The following is an 18,515-nucleotide window of genomic DNA, read 5'->3' as shown; positions in this document are numbered from 1 at the left end:
CCGATGGAGGTTCCTAATAAAGTGGCCACTGAATTTATATTAATGGTCTAAAACATTAGTGGGCGCAATCGTAAAAGATAGTTGGGATTGACTGTATGTGCAGCTACTAAATTCATTCTTTTGAATCCAAGAGATTTAGTCTATGCACAAAATGAAAGGATTACAGATTAAAGAGAATCGTTCATTATTCGGTGATCACATTACTCATTTTCACAATTTTTTGCGAAGAACAATATTTTGCCTCCTAAACTGAAGTCATGCTATTTACGCACATAAAATCAGTCAACATTTGATAGGGTTCCACATAAGCGTCCCGCACTGTTTTCTGACTTATATAATAGCAAGATAATTTTCTTTAAATAACATACTTTATATGTAGAACTATAATTATTATTTCCCCCCCCCCCCCCCCCAGCAAGTCAGCAAGTATACACTCTGGGCTTCGGAGTTATTATGCGGGAAATGAGTTAGGCAAAATAAGAATTAAATTCTAATATCGCCACAAAGAGAACAACGCCCTCCTCCTGATACCACTGTCCGCTCAGCACTTCATAATTTTGTTACTAGTTCGGAGGAATCTAATGGTAAAATTGCCAGCCTGGTTTACAAGAATGCAAGCGCTTGCTGGCAATATGCTGAGATCTGAGATGACCCTCTCCGCTTCGCCAAATGAGCACGCAATCCCTGACGTCAGACTGCTCAAACTGACAGCACAAGCGTGTGTGAAGCCGCCAACTGTTTCCCCCAGCGACTCCTGCAAAGTAATAAGCATCGGATTAAGGCCCCGATGGAGCGATAGTGATCACCTTAGGATTTTCAGAAAATGATTTAGCCGTCCCGCAATCCCCCGCACCACAGACCAGAGGAGAGGAGGAGAGCGTCTGCTTTGCTGGTGATCTGCAGGTTGGACGGACCAGCGAGATTTGAGAGAGGGCAGAAGAAAAACACAAAGGGATGGGTTGTGGCGGAAGCCGGGCTGACACTATCGAGCCCAGGTACTACGAAAGCTGGACCAGAGAGACGGAATCAACGTGGCTCACCAACACCGACACGGATGCGCCTTTGCCAGTAGTGCCCAACGTGTGCAACAACGCGAACGAGCCCAATGCGTTGGACAAGGGGTCCATGCATGTGTACACCAGTAAGCAGAAATCCGTTACGTTACGGTCTTGGGTCGTCGAGAAGCCTTATCTTTGCGTTGCAGATATCTGCAAATTACGTTAAACATTGCCAGTATTGCGTGGGCAGCAAGAATACAGTCGCTTGATCACAATAGAGGGCTATCAGTACTGTGGGTTTGGCGCTGGATTAGTTTTGCATTTAGTTATTTGTTTCGGGGCCAATGTTGGATTTAGACTGACTTTCAAGTTTCGCTTAGTTTTAGGATTGGAGTGGGTTTAATTTGGGAGGGGTTGGTTCAACGTTTAGTATTTGCTTGGTGTGGGTTTTGTGGTTGACTATGAATTCGGCTCGGTTTTGGGGTCGGCAGTGCAGCCTTGTTTATGTCCTTGGCCGCCTCTTTTTCTAAAAGTATATGTAATGCGAAATCCGTTTTTAAAGTTTTCCGCTTATCGCTGTATTCGAGCGTTGTGTGTCTGGGTGGTGGCTGGTTAGTGCTGAATTAATTCTAAACCAACACCGTTTCTGTTTCTGATGCTTCTGGCCATCGTTCAGAACCTAAGTCAAAGCGGGCAGACAATTTTGCGACAATTTTGAAAGAAGCCCAGTGAAGCACAGCTTGTTTGAAGTGCCCGGTTGCTATAGCAACACTTCCAGTCTAGTTTTCCACCTGCCTTCCACTTGTATCATCCCCAGGGTCCGAACCTGACCAGAGGAAAAAGTTTTAAAGTGCCGCTGTGTGGGCGGGGCTTTTTTTTAGAGCTATCCGCAAAATCAGTTCTTGTCCTATTAGAATGTTCCTGGGTCCGTCACGGCAGTCGCTCCTGTTGGGCATCTGCTGTCAAGTTTATTGATTCAGTCCCTGTACTTGGTTACTGCACCATACTTGGAAATGAGGAAGGGATAGCAGGCAACAAATTGAGACTGAAAGCCCTTTTTGTCATTGGCAAAACTTCGTTAATCTACATATCATAGATGATCTTGATTTACAGATGTAGTACGTTCTGAACGACACCATAAGATTCAGGTAATCTGTTGTTTTTGGTTTTTTTTTTAAGTTTTGCCTTATGGTGTGTTGATTACTCAAAATGGTGTTCTTTGTAAATATTGGTGTAGGATTTACACACAAATATAGTTAGAAGATTTTTAACTACATGTATCTCAGATTTGTCATTTTCAAAGAAATAAGGATTTAGAGGTCATTAAAGCCATTCACTTTATCCATCAGTCAGATTAATCATTAGTGATTGAGGGAATAGTAGTCTAGGAGAGGCAAGATACCCACCAGACTGGAATGCAGTAGTGGGCAAATAGTGCAAATGGAACAGAAAGGAGACAGGCAGAGAAACCAAAGCTGGAACTAGTGATACTGCAATGGGGAAATTGGAGAACCTCCTGTCCAAGGGACTGGTAGACATAATTTAAAATTCTGGAATATTCTAAGGTGCCTAATTAAAATGAACTTTGTAGGGATAGCATAGAAGGCCAACATCAGGGAACTCAGTGTGAATGTGACATTGAGAATTAAATGGTAAGCCGTCAAAGCCCCAGGGTACTCAGCCAAGCAATCCAACATGCTGAAATGAAAGACGTTTTGGTAACCAATTCTATCTAGAACATTCTCTACTTTTCCTTCCATTGGATGTAGAACAATAAATTGGGTAGGATGTCAAAAGTTCAAGCAACACCTGGCTATGGCTTCTTCATGCTAATGCTGCATATATATGAAGACAATGTATGTATGAATGGTAAAATACGCAGTTTATTTTAAAATAGTTCTTTTTGAAATACTGTGTAGATTGTTTTTATGCCATTGAGTAAAAGGCTTACAAATTGTTGATCATCCATATTCATTGTTTACATGGTATGGTGAGACACTGACTCTGAAATAATAAGTGTGAGACTATCTTCACCAAAAAAATTACTTAAGTTTAGAAAGAAAGTTTCTGAAAATCTGAAGAGAAGTTAGAGATGAACATTAGTTTCCTTTTCAGTGAAGCCCACATTCCTCAGCTGAGTAAAGATTAAAAGGAAAAAAATCCCATTTTGCTAGTATTCCCATTTTAGTTTCTTGTTGCTGGTTATTATGAATGTTTCTGCCATGGTAACTTACAAACCTGCACTCAGTTGCCACTTTATTAGGTACCTCCTATACCTAATGAAGTGGTCTGTGAGTGTATGTCGGTGGTCTTCTGTCCATCTACTTCAAGGTTCAATGTGTTGTGTGTTTGGAGAAACTCTTCTGCACACCACTGTTGTAACATGTGCTTATCTGAGTTACTGTTACCTTCCTGCTGGCTTGAACCAGTCTGACCTTTGTCATTAGCACAGTGTTTTTGCCCACAGAACTGTCACACACTGGTGATCACTGATTTTTATTAGCACCATTCTCTGTAAACTGTAGGAACTGTTGTGTGTGAAAATCCCAGGGGATCAGCAGTTTCTGAGAAACTCGAACCACCCCATCTGGCACCAACAATCATTCCACAGTGAAAGTCACCTGGACCACAGATTTTTCCCGATTCTAATGTTTGGTCTGAACAACAACTGAACCTCTTCACCATGTCTGCATGCCTTTATGCACTGAGTTGCTGGCACACAGTTTGTTGATTAGATATTTGCATTAATGAGCAGTGTACCTAATAAACTGGCCACTGGGTGTGTGTCTTCAGCATCCTAGAATGATCAGAATTCAGGAACATGGGAACATCACAAGTTCCCATACAATTCCCACATTCCTTCATTAGAACTTGCCTTAAATTCTGGAACTCTCAAAGAGTAGTACTGAGGAAGAACCTTCTGCAGCCGTTGAGTTTGCTTCAAAGGCTAACTGGGGTTGTTAGTAAGTACTGGTCTTAACATCATAGAACATGAAAATAAAACAAATTCTTCTCCACTATATTCAATGAATGCAAGACTTGATAAAAGCAGTAGAAGCATTTTAATTGCCAATAATTTTATAATTATTTATTGAGACATGGCACAGAATAGGCTCCTCAAGCCAAACCACCCAGTAATCGCCTGATTTAATCTCAGCCTAATCACAGGACAAATATCCATGACCAGAAAACCTACCAATGGTAGGTCGTTACACTGTAGGAGGAAACCAACATGCTCATGGGGAGAACATACAAACTCCTTACAGACAGTTGCAGGAATTGAACCCGAGTTTCCTGTACTGTAAAACGTTGTGCTAGCCACTCTGCTACCATGCCACCCTTAATTCACATGGTGCATTTGTACCCTTCTCTCAACATCTGATATCTTAGTTGGTGTTCTTTGCTAACTAGAAATGTTTGTTTTTGTACAAGTAAATGTCCCTAGCACACCACTACCAATTTCTTACAGATAAAACTATTTCAAATAACTGGTTGCTTTAGACCATCCATTACAAAATGCTCTGCCAAATCTTCATCACAGTCTCTCAGAGGATATAACTCCTCGAAGGTACAGGTCTTGAGCCATGGTTTTCTGCATATAGTAACAGGATTATGCAACTTTAGTCACCAACCCACAGGGAAGGTAACAAAAAGATTGAAAGAGCAGAGAGGAAATCTACCATAATGTTGCCAGGACTTGAGCACCTGAGTTATAGGGAAAGGTTGAAGAGGTTAGGACTTTATTCCCTGGTGCATAAGAGAATGAGGGAAGATTTGAAAGAGGTAGAAAGAATTATGATGGGTATAGATAGGGTGAATGCAAGTAGGTTTTTCCCACCGAGGTTGGGCAAGTCTAGAACTAGAGGTCACGCATTAAGGGTGAAAGGTGAAATATTTAAGAGGAACATGAGGGGCAATTCCTTCGCTCAGAGGGTGGTGAGAGTATGGTAAAATCCGCCAATGGGAATGGTAGATGTGGGTTCGATTTCAACATTTATTAGAAATTGGGATAGGTACATGGATGGGAGGGGTATGGTCCAGATGCAGGCTGATGGTACTAGACAGATTATTAGTTCAGTATGGACTAGATGGGCCAAAGGGCCTGCTTCTGTGTTGAGGTGCTCTATGGCTCTATGACTCCAATAAAGGATCAGGTATATGCATCTACAGTAACAAATTTATGTTCTTCACCTTATCCATTCAACAAATTTAAAAAAGATAATTTCTTCTATTTATGAAGTTACTGTGTAATTGTCATTTAGGAAAAGAGAAAACATTTAAGAAAATTACTTTACTTGCAGATTTATTGGAATATTCTACAAATTGAAACTGTAGAAGTGGTTGAGGCAGAAACGATTGTGTGTGTGGCAGTACAAAACAAGCGATAATGAACCTGCACTGTGCTTGTAGGTTTCTGTTGCAGTGATATCAATGGAAAGAAATGAGTGCATTGAGAGCTGGCTGCTGATTCACTATCACTCATTGCCAGCAAGGTTAAATTTCACTACCTTCAAAAGAGAATTGTATAAATATTTGCAGCTGAGCTATTGGCAAAGAATGACACAGTGGGCTGTTCACCCAAATGGGCCAGTGGTCCATTGGGTCATATTCTGTGCTCCAGACTTCTTAGCAGCATTTAAAATGCCTTTCCATCAAGCTTACTCTTACTTATAGCATGGAGACAGTCAGGACACACCTCCTGTCGTCTCAAATTTTGGACGCTGTTTCTTTATTGTATTGTTATCCTGGCTGCTTTGAGAAACAGACACAGGAAGAAATTTGGGTTTCGGCAGGCAATCCTTCATTGCATAATTATTATTGTGTTTCATCCACATCTTAGATCAATTATTCCAGTACTGACTTGAACACAATGATTTCAATTACAAGTTAAAAAAATGCAAGCCTGGAAAATGAATGAAGCATAAGGTAATTCAAATTATTGAATACTAAAATTAATTTATATTACTGACATTTATGTTGTTTAGGCATTAAATTCATTCTTGGAGTTTGCTTTATCATTTAACCATTCTAACTTGAAAATGAGAAATACCCAAATCTTGTAGTAATGTAAAATACAGTCAGTGGCCTGTTTATTCGGTACATCTGTACACCTAATTGTTAATGTAAATATCTAATTAGCCAAACATTTGGCAGCAACTCGATGCATAAAAGCATGCAGACATGGTCAAGAGATTCAGTTGTTGTTCAGACTAGACATCAGAATGGGGAAGAAAGTTGATCAAAGTAACTGTGACTGTGGAATGATTGTTGGTGCCAGATGGGGTGGTTTGAGTATCTCAAAAACTGTTGATCTAGGATCTTCACACACAACAGTCTCTAGAGTTTACAGAGAATGGTGTGAAAAATAAAATGCGTCTAGCAAGCGGCATTTCAGTGGGTGAAAACATCTTTTTAATGAGGGAGATCGGAGGAGACTGTCCAGACTGGTTCAAGCTGACAGAAAGGTGACAGTAATTCAAATAATCAAGCGTTACAAAGAACATCTCTGAATACACAACACGTCGAACCTTGAAGTGGATAGGCTACGAGTGTGCAGAAGACCACGAATATATGTTCAGTTGTGGTTATTAGGTACGTCCTGTATCTAATAAAGTAGCCACTCAGTGTAATACTAAATGTTTCCAAGATAGATGCATCTGGAGGTACTCAGCAGGCTGAGCAGCATCTATAGAAGGAAGAAGTTTTGCATCCATGGAAAATGGACCAGTTAAATGACCTGTGAGAATTTAAGTCAAATTCTTGAACAGAAATCTATTTAACACCATCATGTATTCTTCAACTGTACTTTCTGGTGCCTTTCTTGGGAGCTATTGCTAATATTTTTTAGTTTGGGAAGCCCAGCTATCCAAGATGTATAAAACCAAAGGAAAATGTGATTGAGCAGCTATTATAACATGCTGGTTTGGTAAATATTTTGCATATATCAACAATGCCTTCAGTTACTTCAAACAATAGTGTGAAATAATATTTAATTAATGCTGTAAAGAAGTTTCTAACTCTAACATTTTGATGTTAACATTGAAGGCCAACCTCTTATCCCATGTTTACAGGGAAAGGGTAGGAGATAGGGGCTGAGAGGGAAAATGGATCGACCATGATGAAATGGTAGAGAAGACTCGATGGGCCAAATGGCCTAATTCTACTCCCATCTTATGCTTCTACAGAATGAAATGGGGTTTAACCTGTTTATTTTGAATGGATCAGTCTCTGCCAAAACAGTCATAGTCTAAGTTTTTAATCTCATGATACAATTGAGTGATGCTCAAGTTTATAACTCATTAATGGAAATATAATACAACACAATTCTTACTTTATACAGAAAGCCAAGGAAAATATTAAAAGGGTTTCTGGTCCAAATAAGATTAAAGGTGCAGGCTCCTTCATATGCCTTATGAAAATGTGGGTAGCTCTTTAATGTCAGAATTGCAGTGTACAAAGTGACTAGGTATTTTTAAGAGGTTAATTTGCCATATGGAATAATTCTGATTCATTTATTTAACAAAATACTATCTTGTTGAGAATTGCCTTCAATAAAGGATCATTTTATTGTTTTTATCTAATCACCTAAGCTTGCACCTACATTAAAAAACTCACATTGGTGGAGGGATGGAGATATCGCTGGACGAGTAGGTAGCGGAAGGGAGTGATTTAGACTCATGAAAATAATGATTGGGCTTCGATGAGAATAGTGAAGATGGAAGGCAATGAATATGTTTTAAAGCTAATTGTCTTGTACTTTGAGTAGAAATGTAATTGGGGGTAAACAATATCAACCTGACCTGGCTGTAGAAACCCTAACCTTGACGTGATTCTGGAGCGCATGTCAGCCTTGTAAAAAAGAATGGCACCTGTGGCCACAGCATTGAGTAACATCATTCCAGGCAGTATTTTGGCAGGTAATTTGTGGATAACAAGGCCCCAACATGCAGGAAACTGTTGTACAGGTCTGATGGAAAACAGTAATAGATGTACATTCTGAAGATAAGCCCCCAAAATGATTGGTATGCTTGCTGTTCTCCATGTGGGCCAACATTTAGCAGTGACACAGTCTTAGTTACACTAAATGTTTTCCACTGAAGGTAATAATTGATACAGCTGGGAATTCCCTTGTATTGGGGCATGATGGATTTGAGGAATTATTCACCCATTGTTAGGCTGCAGTACCATTCAGCAGGTGCCCTCTGGAGAGGTTTTACAGATTCTTGCAGAAAATGTCCAGGACAAGGGCATAGAGTAAAAGTGGCTAGTGGTTATGCTCAGTTGCACATTCAGGTTGGCAAAAGTGTTTTTTTGCTCAGTACAGCAATCACTTCACTGATACTGTTGGATAGAAAGTACATATGCACAGGAGTCAACCCCTTAATCATCAGCAAAATATGTTTCATGTGCCCTTAAACTGCAGGTGGAGGAGGAACTGCATAAATTCAAACACAATGGAATGTCGGTCAAAGTCCAACATGGTGAGTGGGCAACCCGGTTAGCGGTAGCCTCCCAAGCAGATAAAACTGTACACTTGCTTAGGCACCACAATATAATTCTAAACTGAATAATGACCCGTGTCCACTATCCACCTTAGATTTATTCACACAATTAGCAGGCTCATGATACTCGAACTATTGCTCCATACAGCTAAAAGTACAAAGTATGTTTATTACCAAAGTATGTATGCATTTTACAACCATCATATTCAGTCTCCTTACAGGCAACCACAAAACAAAGGACCCCAACATAGCCCATTAAAAAAGACCAACAAATACCCAGTGTGCAAAGAGAAAAAAAACACATTGTGAAAACAATAGAAGTGAGCAAATAGCATTTAGAATGAAAGTGGGTCCTCCAGCGTGAAGCCCGGAGCTGATGGAGCAGGCCTACAGCCTCAGCCTCGGTGCAGCAGCTCAGAGCTTTCCAATAATGAATGTGTGCAAGAGGTTAATGCTGTTGGATCCTGATGCTTTTGCAATCCAAAGGTTCTTTGGAAGTCAAGAATCGGGTAAAACTTCTTGCTTACAGACATTTTGTAAAGTGTTACCAGAACATACAACAGTGGCCAAATATTTTAATTCCCATTCCAATTCCCGTTCTGACATCTCAGTCCATTGTCTCCTCTCATGCCAGGATGGGGCCACCCTCAGGGTGGAGGAGCAATATTCCGTCTGGGTAGCCTCCAACCTGATGGCATGAATATTTTTTCTTCCGGTAAAAAAAAATTCCCTGCCCCTCCCCTCGTTTCTATTCCCCATTCTGTCTTCTTCTGCCTATCTGCCTCTCCTCCATCCTTTTCTCCTTTGGTCCACTCTCTACTCCTATCAGGTTCCTCCTTCTTCAGCCCTTTATCTTTCAACACAACTGGTTTCATCTATCAAATTTTAAATTTTCTCCTTTGCCTTCCCCAGCTCTTTTATTCTGATATCTTCTCCCTTCCACTTCAGTCCCGAAGAAGGGTCTTGGCCTGAAACGTTGACTGTTTATTCATTTCTATAGGTGCTGAGTTCCTCCAGCATTTTGAGTGTGTTGCTTTGGATTTCCAGCATCTGCAGAGTTTCTCATGTTTATGGATTCTACGCCCTAATCCAACAATGCTTACATCAAGTTACCATATGACTATTCCGTTCCAGAGATTTTTCAATCAAGGCTGGATAAAATGTTGAAAGAGATCTTGAAATATCAATGACATCAGGATAATATCCTTACTGCCACAGTGAGCAAGAAATCATCACTGAAGGTAAAGGGGGACGATTCGGGAACCCTCAGAAAAGCAACGTCCAACTGAACTCTATGTGGTTTTATGCAATCCACAGCTGTCCATCTGGGATTGGAAAATAAAAGACAAACTGGTGAATGTGTTGATTAAAAGAGAGCTGACTTGTAAATTGAGAGAATTCAATGCTAATACAAGTTTATTCTGAGATTTACATCTCATTGAATCTCCTTTGCAAGTAATTGACAAAGGAAATCCCAGTCTCTTGAGTGAAGAATAACAGAGGTCATATGTTATGTGAGGCTAAAATTAATTATACATCTTCATTTTATCTACTAAGGAACCATTCTGACTATCATATGAGGCCTCCAGCAATGGCGGATGCATCCATTACTCACATAGTTGGATCCGCCCATAAGCTACCATAGTGAGATATTTTCCACACTTTATTTCCAAGATCAAATAAAGCATTTTATCCATCTTTTTTTTAGAGTTAATTTGACTTCGAAGTTATATTCTGGTCATGGACCATAATGCACTGGTGGTAACTCTTGGGCCAAAGTCAGTGATGGCAGCTGCATCTGGGCTTCTCCACTGAATACTGCTCATCAAAGCAGAATGCCACAGCAGATGCACTGTGCTATGACTGAATCTGGAAGAGAGCATTCCAACACTGCAAGTTGTTGCTGATGATTTTCCTGTGCGACTTGGAGAATGACTTGTGACACATTAGTCTGTGCTGCCAGCTCACAGCTCAAGGGTTTAACCTTGACCTCAAGTACTGCCTGAGTGGAGTTTTGACTACCTAGATGTCAAAGTCAAAGTAAATTTATTATTGAAGTACCATACACTCAGTGGCCACTTTATTAAACACAGGAGTGGAACCCAGTGTGATCTTTTGCTGCTGTAACCCATCCACTTCAGGATGTGATGTGTTGTACATTTAGAGATGCTCTTCTGCACACCACTGTGGTGACACATGTTTATTTGAGTTACTGTTGCCTAGCAGTCAGTTTGAACTCGTCTGGCCATTCTCTTCTGACCTCTTTCATTTACAGGGCATTTTCATGTAGTGAGCTACTGTTCACTGAATGCTTTTTGTTTCTCGTACCATTCTCTGCAAACAGTAGAGACTGTTGTGGTGAAAATCCCAGGAGATCAACAGTTTTTGAGATACTTAAACCACCCTGTCTGGCATTGACAATCATTTCATCGTCAAAATCACTTAGATCATATTTCTCCCCCATTCTGATGCTTGGTTTGAACAACAACTGAACCTCTTGACCATGTCTGCATGATTTTATGCATTGAGTTGCTGCCACATGATTGGCTGATTAGATATTTGCATTAATGAGCAGGTGTGCTGGTGTACCTAATAAAGTGGCCACTGAGTCTATGTCACAGTTTACTACCTTGAGATTCATTTTCTTGCAGACATTTACAGGAAATAAAGAAATTAAATAGAGTTTATGAAAACAAATATAAGCAAGCAAAAACTGACAGCCAACCAATGTGTGATGGAAGAAAAATTGTACAAATGAAAGTAAATAAATAATAGAGAACATAAATTGTAGAGTCCTTGAAAGTGAATTTGTGGGCAATGGAGTCAGGGATAAGTGCCAGGTGGGAGATCTGTGGGGAGGGACATGTGGACCAGGGAGTCATGATCCTCGAAGAAAGAGTACCTTTGAGATGTCCTGGAACGGAAAGCCTCGTCCCAGGAGCAGATGTGGCAGAAACGGAGGAACTGGGAACAGGGAATTGCATTTTTGTATGTGGCAGGGTGGGAAGAGGTATAGTCGAGGTAGTTATGAGAGTCAGTGGGTTTGTAGACTCGTGGTTTCCCTTCTGCCGTCACCAGTGATGCCCTCATCCGCATCTCCTCCATTTCCCATCCTCACCCCATCCTCCTGTTACCACAACAGGGACTGTGTTCCCCTTGTCCTCACCTACCACCCCACCAGCCTACAGATCCCCACATTATCCTCTGCAACTTCCGCCACCTTCAACAGGACCCCACCACTAAGCACATCTTTCCCTCTCTACCCCTCTCCGCTTTCCACAGGGATCGTTCCCTCCGCGACTGCCTGGTCCACCCTCTCCCCCTCCCCCTCCCTTCCCTCATCCCCGTTTCACTCTGCCTCCTCCTCCAGCTGCCTATCACCTCCCTCATGGTTCTGCCTCCTTCTTCTACCCATAGTGCTTTCCCCTTACATTCCTTCTTCACCTCTCCTGCCTATCCCCTCCCTGCTTCCCCTTCCCCACCCCTTGATCATTCCCCTTACTGGTTTTTCACCTGGCACTTGCCAGCCTTCTCCTTCCCACCCTCCCCCCACCTTCTTTATAGGGCCCCTGTCCCCTCCCTCTTCAGTCTCGGCCCAAAACATTGACTGCTTGTTTCGACAGATGCTGCCCGACCTGCTGAGTTCCTCCAGCGTGCTGTGCATGTTGCTTTGACCCCAGCATTTGCAGAGTATTTTGTGTTTGTCTACCCTAAATGTTTGGGAACAGTTGCTTTTATAGTGTTCAGAGACTGTATGTTTATCCTGATCACAGCATTGAGAAATTGGTGAATTCTTGCTTGGTGAGTAAGGATTTCAAGGTACAGCTGCCCATGACTATGGTACATTTATCTCTACCAGAGACAGCACATGGATTTTTTAAAGATCAAGGCTAAGGTTCTCCTCCTACTGGTTGATTGCCAATGTAAGCTTTTGAAAATGCTGCCACTTTGGCCATGCGTCTCTGTAGAGTTTATCATAGATGCTGAGGATAGATTTTTTTGGCCTGGTGACCACCAATTTTGAATCTACTTCTTAATCCCGTTCTAACATGTCAGTCCATGGTCTCTTTTACTCCCACAATGAGGCCACTCTCAGGTAGGACTGGGTAGTCTCCAACCTTACAGCATGAACATTGCTTTATCTAAGCACTGGTAATTTATCCCTCCTTCCCCTTCTCTTTTTTTCCATTTCCCATTCTGGCTCTCTTCTTACCCCTTCTCTTCTTCTCACCCGCCCATCACTTCCCTCTGGTACCTTTCCTCCTTCCCCTTTTCCTACCCTCCTCTCCTATCATTTTCCCTGTTATTCTGCTCTTTAACTCTGCACCTATCAACTCCCAGTTTCTTACCCACCTTTCCCTCACCTGGTCTCACCTATCTCTGGCCAGCTATTCCTTCCTCTCCCCCAACCCTCGTATTCTGTCTCCTCCCTCCTTCCTTTCCAGTCCTGATAAAAGGTTTTGGCCCAAAACGTTGACAGTTTATTCCTTTCCATAGATGCTTCCTGACCTGCTGAGTTCCTCCAGCATTTTGTGTGCAATGCTTCAGTATCTTACAGTGTTTGGAAATTCAGGTCAGCACAATTTGTTTGAAACCTCCACGCCAATGAATTCAGATATAGTTTAATGTCTCGGTGCCACTCCAATGTTCAGTGGGGCAGTTGAACAAAATTGGCCTGGCCAGATTACAACAAACTACCAAGTGATGGTTACTAGACAAAAGCAAACACAAGGAAATCTGCAGATGCTAGAAATTCAAACAACACACACAAAATGCTGGTGGAACGCAGCAGGCCAGGCAGCATCTATAAGGAGAAGCACTGTCGACGTTTCGGGCCGAGACCCTTCATCAGGACAGACCTTATAGACCTTATAGTCCTTATAGATGGTGCCTGGCCTGCTGTGTTCCACCAGCACTTTGTGTGTGTTACTGGACAAGTTTTTAAGAACCATCATTTAATTTACCAGATAATTTAAACTAGGATATATGTGTTATTACTGAATCCAGAATGGGAGAGGAAAAGGGGTCAGAAGGGAGAGCACATGGCCAGGAATGATGTTTTCAAGTTGTGATAGTCTGAGGATCCTCTAGTCTCCAGTCAATGGAATGTCAATGAAATGCAACTGTGGGAAAACTATAAAAGCACAGCGAGACAGGAGCTCCACAGTAGACAAGGTCAACAGGAATTAGAAGTATTAATACGTACATTGTGGTGTGGTGGAGATACATCTCTACCAAAGGAGGTGTAAGGTGCTTTTTCCCTCCATTAGGCTGCAGGTTGCTGTTGGGAAGATCTAGCACTGGCTTAGTCCCTGATCAGGGTTATGTGGGGCCATGGAAGCAGGTGGTATAAGCAGCTGGTGCATATCGCAAGTCCTGGTTGGTCAGGCAGACACTCTCTGAAGAGTATTCATAATGGCTGGGGTCACCCGTCCTGTAAAAGACACTGCCCAGAAGAAGGCAATGGCAAACCACTTCTGTAGAAACATTTGTCAAGCACAATCATGGTCAAAGACTATGATTGCACACGTCATTCGAGAGGACACATAATGATGATGTCATACGATATGTGACGTAGCAATGACATCATATGATATGGCACATGATGATGGTGCACATGCACATGAAATTCAGAGAGGTTGTGACTCAAGAACAGAAGGTTGCAGAGGAGCTTGGATTTGAGTTGCTGGATGGGTTCTCCAATGCAGCCATTACCAGGCACAATGTGGCAGAGCAGAGCAGGAACCAATCAAAAGACGTGTTATATGCAGCAGAAACGAGGGCAAGTGAAGTGGACACTTCGGGATTAAAGATTAATGTTGGCTTTATTTGTCACACCTACATCGAAACGTACAGTGAAACGTGTCCTTTGCATCAAATCACATCAGCAAGGATTGTGCTGGGTCAGCTAGGAAGTGTTGCCATGCTCCAGCACCAACAGAGCACGCTCACAGCTCAGTAAGCCAGCCGTATGTCCTTGGAATGCGGAGGGAATCTGGAGCACCCAGAGCAAACCCATATATTCAGCAGGAGAATGTACAGAATCCTTGTAGGTAGTGGTGGGAATCGAACCTGGGTCTTACAGCTGGTGGTATAAGGCGTAACGCTAACTGTTATGCTACTGTGTTTCTTTGTTCTATAAGAGACCTGTAGCTGAACATAATTTCTCATTGTTTAATTTCATAAATCAATATGTACACTTAGTGGCCACTTTATGGAGTATCTCCTGTACCTGATAAAGTGGCCACTGCCAATATGTTTGTGTCTTCTGCTGCTGTAGCCCATTACTTCAAGTTTCAATGTCTTGTGCATTGAAAGATGCTTTTCTTCGCAACACAGTACATCCACGCATGGTTATTTGAGTTACTGTCGCCCTTCTGTCAGCTCGAACCAGTCTGGCCAATCTCCTCTGACTTCTTCATTAACAAGACATTTTGGCCCACAGAAATGCCCCTCATTAGAGGCCTGTTTGTTTTGTTTTTCATACCATTCTCTGTAAACTCCAGAGACTTGTGTGTGTGAAACCCCCAGGAGATCAGCAGTTTCTGAGATACTCAAACCATCCTGTCTGGCACCAACCAATGATCATTCCACTGTCAAAGTCACTTAGATCACATTTCTTTCCCATTCTGCTGTTTGGTCTGAAGAATAACTGAACCTCTTGACCATGTCTGCATGCTTTTACGCATTGAGTTGCTGCCTCATGATTGGCTAATTAGATATTTGCATTAACAAACAGGTGCACAGGTGTACCTAATAAAGTGGCTATTGAGTGTATATGTAAATACTTATTCTATTAACAATATATATAAATATAAATATAAGTTTCCTGACAAAGGGTCTCAGCCCGAAACGTTGACAGCGCTTCTCCCTATAGATGCTGCCTGGCCTGCTGTGTTCCACCAGCATTTTGTTTGTGTTGTTTGAATTTCCTGCATCTGCAGATTTCATTGTGTTTGCTCCATATATAAATATTACTACTTTTAAATATTTGTTTGCATGGTCTTATTTCATTTTCTTTTTTAAAAAAACAAGATTTACAGAGTGCAACACATAGATACATCTCAATATAAATTGTGTACATTTATTATCGTAATAAAATTGATCAAAATGTTATAGCATAACACATAAAGGTATACCACTCTGTAATCAAAAATTTAAAGATAAGTCATACATCATAAAAGAAATTTTTTATATAAAAAAGTCAACCCCCTACCAACTACCAAAGAAAAAAGCTGATGGATGATAATGGATAATTCGAAAAAAAAACATATTCGCTTAAGAAGAGAAGATAAAAATATACATAAAAGTCTGCGCACTGTTAAACTTTATAAATTTTATTTTAAAGAGGAAGCAATGCAGTTTTTCGAAGTGTGAGGTTACCTTTAAGAACTGAGTGCACCATGTGACATGACCTTCATACATTTTGGATCAAACGCCACTGTTCTGTTGAGAATTACTTCCTTCAGTAAATGTTGTTCTGTGTATAGTTTTACCTTGGTTCAATCACCTATTTTTTACAGCGATATAAAGGAATACACTGGCCCGGAAAGGCCGGCAGCTTCTCACTTGTTGTGCCTTCAATTGCCTCACTGTCTGCTTCCTGACATTAACTGCAATGCTAAAGCACCCTCTGGAATTTTTAACATTTTAAATAAGCACGTTGTACTGCACTAACAGTTGACTCCACTAATAACTACCTCACTGGAATAACTGCTTAACAAGCTCATTAAATTCTCTAAACCTTATAGTTTTTATGAAGCATGATTGCTCATTTCATTGCCCTGAAGGGGGGTATTCAAGAATGAAAGTCAATAGTCCTGAAAGATTGCATGCAGTGTACTGTACAGATTTTCAGAATTCATTTCAAGATGTACTTAACAGCATGCAGATGGTGTGAGACAAATCTGGTTCAGTATAAAAAGTGAGCATTTGTCATTTCAATTACTGCTTGCAAATGCCTCCGGGGAATCTGAACCCACATTGTCATAAACTGAACACGCCTAAATGATGGATTTCTCCTGTGAATGATTAAAGTCTGTAATGTTAATAGTTTGGTGGCTTTGGATAATTTCTTTTTCTTGTGTTAACTGCCTTCCTGATGCTTCTCCACACACCACTTTGGTGAGAAAGATGCAAAAAGTACACACCACTGACATCCCTTTGTATATTGCAGTGAACACAGAGCTGCTTCCAATATCCAAACAATGAAAATAATTGCAAATTTCTTTCAGTTAGTTGGAATGGAGCAAGATAATGCATAGAGAGAAAAAAATTCTGCACAGAATGCCAGCACCCATCCAATAATTAGTAACACAGAGATATATAAAAGCATCACCTCCTCTTACTTATCCCTTGAAGAGGCCTCACTCTGGACCGTCAGAAAAGTGTCTCCAACACCATCACTGACCTCATCAACTCTGGAAAACTCCCATCTACTGCCACCAAACTTATAGTTTCCTTACCCCACACTGCTCGTATCTACCTCCCACCCAAGATCCACCAACTTAACTGTTCAGTAGGCCATTTGCCTCTGCTTGTTCCTGCCCCATTGAACTCGTGCTTAAATACCTTGATTCCATTCTATCCCCCTTGGCTCCCACTAACCTCCATTCACCTCTCATGCTCTCAAACTCCTCACTAACTTTCAATTCCCTGGCCCTGACCACTTCATTTTCACCATGGATGTGCAGTCCCTATACACCTGTACTCCCCATCAAATAGGCCTTAAAATGCTCCATTTTTGCTCAACAAAACACCCACACAGTTCCCCTCCACCACCACCCTCTTCCATCTGGCAGGACTGCACCATCCTCAACAATATTTCCTTCGGCTCCTCTTACTTTCTTAAAACTCAAGGTGCAGTCATGGGCACTGGCATGGGCCCCAGCTATGCCTGCCTTTTTGTTGGCTGTGTAGAACAGTCCACGTTCCAAGCCTTCTCTGGTATAACTCCGCATCTCTTCCTTCGCTATATGGATGACTGCATTGGTGTTTTTCAGGCTGCACATGCTGCACTCATCAATTCATCAACTTTGCCTCCAACATCCATCCTGCCCTTAAATCCATATGGCCCATTTCTGACATCTCTCGCCCCTTTCTTGATCTCTTTCTCCTTCTCTGAAGATAAATTGTCTCCCAAAATCTTTTATAAACCTATCAATTCCTGCAGCTATCTTGACTATACTTCTTCCCACCTGTCTCCTACAAAAACATTATACCCTTTCTCAGTTCCTTCCTTTCCAGTGCATTTGTTCCCAGACTGAGGGTTAACTTTCCAGGACACCAGAGATGTCTTCCTTCTTTTCCTCCACCATTGATGCTGCCCTCATCCGCATCGCTTCTATTTCCCGGACTTCCACGCTCACTGCATTGGTTCACCATCTTAACAGAGTTAGAATTCATTTTGTCCTCACCTACCACTGAATGAGCCTCTGCTTCCAACACATCATTCTCCGAAACATCCATGAGCTCCAGCAGGATCCTACCACCAAACATATCTTTACTTACCCCCTACTCTCCACCTTCCACAGGGATCACACCTGCTGGGATTCCCTTGCCCATTCATCCCACCCCACTAATGTCACTCCTGGCACATACCCCTGCAAGCAATAAAAATGTTGCACCTGCCTGATTGCCTCCTCCCTTACCTCTATTCAGGACCCCTAACTGTCCTTCCAGGTGAGCCAACACTTCATCTTCAGATCTATTGGGATTGTCTGTTGTGCCGTCACTCTCAATTCGGCCTCCTCTACATTGGTGAAACCCGACATGAACTGGGGGACCGCAATTTTCCTCTCATGTTCACTTTAAACTTTTCATCTTTCACCCTTAACCCATGGCCTCCAGTCATGACCACTAATACACCACGCAATGCAAAATGAATTAAACTAATAGGGCAACTTTACACTGGGGATACTCCACAGAAGTAACTCTGGGTGAAATTGGTTGATCTACAATATTCTTCCTTTTTATTCACTGAATGATAGTATGTTCATATAATTCTCTTTTCAAC

General features: G+C 41.6%; 1 protein-coding gene and 1 long non-coding RNA gene across 2 annotated transcripts in view; both read left to right on the top strand.

The window, feature by feature from the left end:
• The first annotated feature begins 686 nt into the window (after positions 1–686).
• The window catches only part of LOC132395001 (brain and acute leukemia cytoplasmic protein-like), a 34,894-nt gene continuing 17,065 nt past the window's right edge, over positions 687–18,515 (top strand). Inside the window, exon 1 of the mRNA XM_059971338.1 lies at positions 687–1,141. Within this exon, the coding sequence (XP_059827321.1) occupies positions 955–1,141 (187 nt within the window). The 5' untranslated portion in view covers positions 687–954. The remainder of the gene's footprint in view (positions 1,142–18,515) is intronic.
• On the top strand, positions 1,153–18,509 carry LOC132395013 (uncharacterized). The gene is made up of 3 exons (XR_009512486.1): positions 1,153–2,146; positions 5,839–5,924; positions 12,998–18,509. It is a non-coding gene; the product is annotated as an uncharacterized LOC132395013 (long non-coding RNA).

The sequence above is a fragment of the Hypanus sabinus genome, chromosome 1 (genome assembly GCF_030144855.1).
Source record: "Hypanus sabinus isolate sHypSab1 chromosome 1, sHypSab1.hap1, whole genome shotgun sequence".
Classification (NCBI taxonomy): Eukaryota; Metazoa; Chordata; class Chondrichthyes; order Myliobatiformes; family Dasyatidae; genus Hypanus; species Hypanus sabinus.
This window is presented reverse-complemented; position numbering and strand designations above follow the sequence as displayed.